Source organism: Lepisma saccharinum, chromosome 23 (assembly GCF_977018435.1).
Source record: "Lepisma saccharinum chromosome 23, izLepSacc3.1, whole genome shotgun sequence".
Taxonomy (NCBI): domain Eukaryota; kingdom Metazoa; phylum Arthropoda; class Insecta; order Zygentoma; family Lepismatidae; genus Lepisma; species Lepisma saccharinum.
Genome location: NC_139251.1, coordinates 22,589,624 through 22,595,623, shown reverse-complemented (window position 1 = coordinate 22,595,623; position 6,000 = coordinate 22,589,624). Strand labels below are relative to the sequence as shown.

At 36.6% G+C, this 6,000-nt stretch overlaps 1 protein-coding gene across 2 annotated transcripts in view; it reads left to right on the top strand.

Moving 5' to 3' along the window:
- Positions 1 to 456: 456 nt before the first annotated feature.
- Positions 457 to 6,000, top strand: part of sws (patatin like phospholipase domain containing sws) — an 82,168-nt gene continuing 76,624 nt past the window's right edge. For both annotated transcript variants that reach the window (XM_083110052.1, XM_083110051.1), the window contains exon 1: positions 457 to 643. In XM_083110052.1, the coding sequence (XP_082966178.1) occupies positions 554 to 643 (90 nt within the window). In that variant the 5' untranslated portion in view covers positions 457 to 553. The remainder of the gene's footprint in view (positions 644 to 6,000) is intronic.

Genomic DNA, 6,000 nt, shown 5'->3' with positions numbered 1-6,000 from the left:
TAGCCTGCCTAACCTAACAACGTAGGCATTTAGCCAAAATTAAAAGGCCGAGTCTGCTGCCACGCACGTGTCAGCAGTAAGAATAAGCGTTAAATTTGCTCCTGCCACGTAATTCGTCTGCTAGAGGATTCAACCTAGTAATTCTCCATTAATCTCCATTCCAACCTTGGAACTATGCTGCAGATGTCTACTGAATTGATGTCTATGGTTTACTGCAGTGTTGCACACTTAGGGGCACTGTTACCGACATAAAATAATCTGTGTTTTTGTTACCTCTGGGAGAAGATATTGCTAAGTAGACTGAAAAAGTACGTGTTAAATATTATGAGGACATCTATTATTACTCGTTGTAAATTTTCAACGTCAATCTCACAATCCTGTATCCGCCGAATTTTTAATAAGGAAAATAGGAGAAAATGTAAAGTTTAGGTGGTAAATTATATGTATGGCAACTCTTGCGCTATAGCGCAATCGCATTATCGCAGGTGATTAGCAGAATCGTCGGCGGACGAAAGACAAAAAGCTGCTGAGCGTATGGCAACTAACAAGTAAAATGGAAGTCACAACCTTAATTAATCATATTAACCACGGTTTAGGATCGGTTACAATAAAGGAATGGATAAACCACATTGCAGAGAATCAGGTAATTAGTACCCTACCAAATTGCTCTGTTGTAAAAAATTAATGACGATCTATTATTTATGTATATTGGTTTAATAATTTTTATAATTTCATTTCTGTAGCGAACTTTCCTAATAAAATACCTAATAATGACCGTTCGAATGTCAGCTTAACATAAAAGATCGAACTTGAAGATGTGGTTTTTAAAGAAAAACAATAGAACTGTGTATAGTGTTTGTTCATGTTTGTGAGGTAAGTTTTAAGGGTTGATTTGCCGTAAACAAAAGACAAATTATGAAGTACATTATAAAGAACACTCTGATAACATTAGAATTAATTGTAGTTTTTCATGCGGGCTTGAAAGTATTTCGCCAACATTGTTTTTATTACCGCTCAGCGGGCATGTAAACGACCTTCGCTTATCTTGTTATTGAGCTCTTATCTTTGTTGTTTGAATCCTTTGAAGCTACAATAAAACGTAATCGGAATAACATTTTATCTAAATTATGGGCTTTATCCCCCCCCCCCATTTAAGATTTTGTGAAACACTAACGGATAAGGTGATATATAGCCCCACCCTTGGTATAGCAGGGACATTTCTGACCCTGTAAGCGAAGAGATATACAAAAGTTTCTTGTACATTTCTTCATTTCAATAATATGTTGCACGCACCTTTTCTTCATACACAATTACAGTTTTGTGTGTCACATGTAAGATAATTTAGGAATGGATGAGTAATTGGAGTGAAAATTGACTCCCAAGTAAACAAAAGTGTTGGGCCAAGTACAGTTTTCATGTGAGGAAAGTTGGGTTTACATTGGATGTTAAATTGAAGCTGGTATTATGCTGAGCCAACAGTTGTTTTTAATGCTTGCCCAACCATGGAAAAGTGAGTCAAAACCATTTTGAAGAACTTTTTCATTCTGTTCATACCACATTCAAGAGTATACTCTTAATTCTAAAGAGTAAAATAAATGATCCCTGCCCTATTGAAACTGCTCTAGGAGCGATTTTACAATACAGGGAATTTCTCCATTTTGTTTGAAATTCGGCATACTCACTAATTTTGGCCCCCGAATCACGAATCTGCAGTCAAAATTTGGCACTCACGTGGAAATAGCAAAATAATCTAAATTAAGTTCTTATTTCCACACCCTCGATTTCCAAATTTCCTGCCGATTCCGGGCTCCGCCCCTGGGGTAATTGACCTACCGCCCCCAACCGCTATCGCGGCCCTGCCTATATCTATAGAGTCCCTGTTAAAGGCATGTTAGAAATTTGCCGGATTCACCTGCCCCCAAATAAGCGCCAAATTTTAAGTGCAGATTCGTGATTACGAGGCCCAAATTAGTAAGTATCCCAAATTTTAAACAAATTGGATAAATTCCCTATTGGAAAAACATAGTTAAAATATGTACAGAGTCAGTATGTTTGTTACAGAAAAATTGTTCTCCAAATTGGTGATAGGAGGACTTATAACTCCTAAGTAGTTGATTACTCCTGAATTTATGATATGCAACTTCGGGGCTTGTAGAAACTTGTGAAGTGGACTTTAAAAAATGAAATAAACATTTATAGACGTCATCAATCTTCTTGTATCATGGTACAGTGATGGTTTTGGGGGTCATCGACCCACTGTACCCCCTCGAGAAGTACGTCGATTTTTTTTTAATAGACACATTTCAACGTTTCACGTAATATAAAAGTGGTTCCAGCATTAGGAAACTACAAATAACGGAGATATTTGATCGCAAAGCATGACCCGGGTAAGCACAAGAAACTCCTATTCCGTACTACTATTGCTCATTTTTTCCATAAAAAATTCCCAAACAGCAGCAAAACTAACACTCCTAGCGTATCCTGACATTACCACGACCCCAAATTTTAACTATGTTTGCCTAAGCTAACCTAACCTTACTGTCCATGGTTCGTTGGGCTATCCGTGAATGGTTTGTGGGGCTACCCGTGCGTGACGTCAGTGCCAGATTTTAAGTGGGCCGTCGACCCACTACCCCCTCGAGAATTACGTTGATTTTTTTTAATGCTCTCTTCCGTATTTTTAACTTCATCCATACATTCCTGTGATATCGTCCACTGCATTTGACACATTTCTTTTTACCGGTCACTTAAACCATCCTCCTGCAACTCACGGATATACAATATACGTCTCCGGCTCACGGCTGAAGAATGCCACGATACTGAAAATGTCGATACTTACCACAGTAAAAATGCATGTCCACCTGGCAAACAATATCCCAGTACCATGTGACATGAACCGAAACATCGTCTGCAATAAATCTTGCGTGGCCCGACGTGACACCAGGATTGCCAACCTGCAATCTCAGATATTTCCAACACGGCTCCAAGTTACAAAACACAAATAACATAACAACATGTTCCTTCATATCACATGCTGATGGCAACAATGAAAATGACGTCATAAATAGTCCCATCACAAAAACTCTCATTACTCCACTATAATACATCTAAAGCTAAAAACAACAAATCGTTCGTATAGAACATAATCTTCATAAATGACACAAAAATCATCACCTTATCGCGGGGGTACGGACCGTCGACGGTACCTGGTTTTGGTCTTACATGGTGGTTATGAAACTTATATTTGTAGCTGTAATCTCACGATTACAGTTAATAATAAAATAGGAAACTAGAAATTTTGTATGAGCAGAAAGTACACAAACCAGAAATAAGAAAAATGCAAATTAGCCAATAAGTAAAACTTATGAATACTTGGCTTGTAACAGTTTTTAATTAAATGCTGAAGTTTGTATTCCATACAATATAATATAATCGTCACAAGGAGCCAAGAAAATGTAAGAGTACAGTGGAATCCCGATTTTATGTTCCTGGTCCCAACGTAGAAAGATGTTATAAACTTTCCCGATATTTTAAGTTTCCGCAGCTTGGTCCCCTGAAAAACATAATATCGAGGTTCCACTGCATTTTTATTACCTTATGTATTACTAACTTGTGAAACTGTAAGAAAGTTTTTTATGTATTCGAACATACTATGTAATTACTAGAAATACTATAACATTATAATAGAGTGTTGTTCCATCTAGAACATGTATCATACAAGATGTGTCTATTAGAAACGACTGATGGTATAAATTCCTTTACTGACAAACGCATACATATTAGATGGTATCACCTTCACTGACCACACACCACTACATACGCCTTTGCAGCTGTTCGAAGCAATGTTGCCACTCTGCAACTGTCACCTTGTTCAGCAACTCTTGTCGTTTTCTCTGCTTCCACGGATTCGAAATGGGTTCCCATCAGGGCAGTTTTCACTTTCGGAAAAATAAGGAAGTTAGAAGGGGCTAAATCTGGTGAGTATGGGGGATGATCAAGCTCTGGAATAGGTTTATCAGCCAAAAACCACTTCAGAGACAGGGTGTTGTGAACTGCTGCATTATCCTGATGCAGCATCCAGGTGTTGATCTTCCAGAGATTTGGCTGTTTCCTCCACATACGTTTCCATAGTCAAGTCAAAACTTCGATGTAGTAGTACTGAGTAACTGTTGGACTCTATGACACCCAATTAATCATGACCCCACTAATTGAATTTTTTTTCTTTTTCAGGTTATGTTTAAAAATATATAGTCCTATGTTAAAAATCAAATACATTACAATGGTTAAGTGGTAGGCCTAGAGCAGCCACAGGCTGAACTTCGCCCATGAATAAAGAAATTCTAATTCTAAATACATTTTCCCCTGGTAGTAATGTATAGGAACATTCAATTTTTGTTTTGTTTTTAAAAAAAATTCAACATTTGTATCGTTTTAGTTGACTGAATCAAAAACTATTTAATATTTCTGTTAACATAGTTGCGAATTGATAATGAAAGTCTCACACTTTTCAAATGATTAAACTAAATTAACTAAAAATATTCTGTTCTAAAATATTTGACCAATAGTATGATTCTACTCTTCCTGAATTGTGTATTGGTTAATGTTGTTGCTTTGTGATCAGTTTCCAGAGTTGGTTGTATTCCCTAAGGCACATATTTCTGTGTATCCAACAACCAGACTACAGAGGGAGTTCAAAATATGTTATAACCAGTGCTTTTTCTTCTGTCACCTAATTATAGGTGGAAGAAACTAATAACATTTTATTTACGGAAACTAGCATTCCACTGCTATCTCCACACACTTCAAGCAAAGTTTTGTGAATTTCAGTTGGGTTCTTTCCTTGTAAAGTTTCAATTTTGATGTAGGGCCATTGGTAGCTATGTGAAACATGACCTGAGTTGTTTTCTTCCATTTTATGGAACAATTGTTCACCACAAAGCTAAGCTATCCAGCAAACGTGCACACAACTGATGCAACAATCAGTGATCACACCACCCTAACAGCCATACATGCACAGTGTGTAAAACTTTACTATACTACACAAGGTAGCTGACTTTTAAATCCACTTCATTAAAGTTTGTTCACAGTTGTCTTTTCCCATTATTTTTCTGGATGTTTCAAGCATTAATATGTCCTCCATGTATTAACCATGCAAAATTAAAGGTCTGCCATATTCGATTGTCTTGGCTGATTTCGTTCAAATGGAGTACCACATCTGTCCTCCAAAGTATCTGGCTGCTATTAAAATGGCAATTCCTATGGTCAAAATGTTAGCGACTCCCAATTTCGTTCCTAACGCTCCCCAAACATGCACTATATTTCAAAACATTTATTGTCATGCTACAGCTTAAGTGATGCCCTAAACTTTTTAAGAGTAACTTTTCTTTCTTAATCTCCAAAAATGTAGTTTAGGCAGAGATTTAAAAGGGTCATCAGAATTTGGAGCTACCTCAGCAAATAAAAAAATCCATTTTTCCTCCATTGCCTTGAAATGCTTTGAACAAATGCAAATGCAAAACAAAATCATTCCTGGGCTGTATCTAATTGCAATATGAATTCCAGCTAAAAACCTCTAAATTGGCTGCAGTTATCTTGGTCTCAAAATTGGTGACTGGCCCCACCCTTCCTAAACCACAGACTATTTTACAGAGTTTTTTTAAAAAACTTAAAGGTAAAGTGATGCCCTAACATTGCTGAGACTTGTGTTTCTTAATCTATGAGAATGTAACCTAGTCAAATATGAGCATAATTTAAAGCTCTTACATGTGTCTTAAATCGGTCTTCAAATATGGTGACCATTTCTTTCAAATACAGTGTGAGACCAATACTTCAATTTAATTTGCAACTAAAAATTCCAACTCAAAAGCTTTACATTTATGGCAGTTATCATAAATACAATGTTTGTGATTTTACCACCACTCCTCTCCAAAACTATGAAACATGATTTTAAAAGTTTACAGCAAAATTGCAGACTGATAAAATTTCTAAAATTACTTAGTT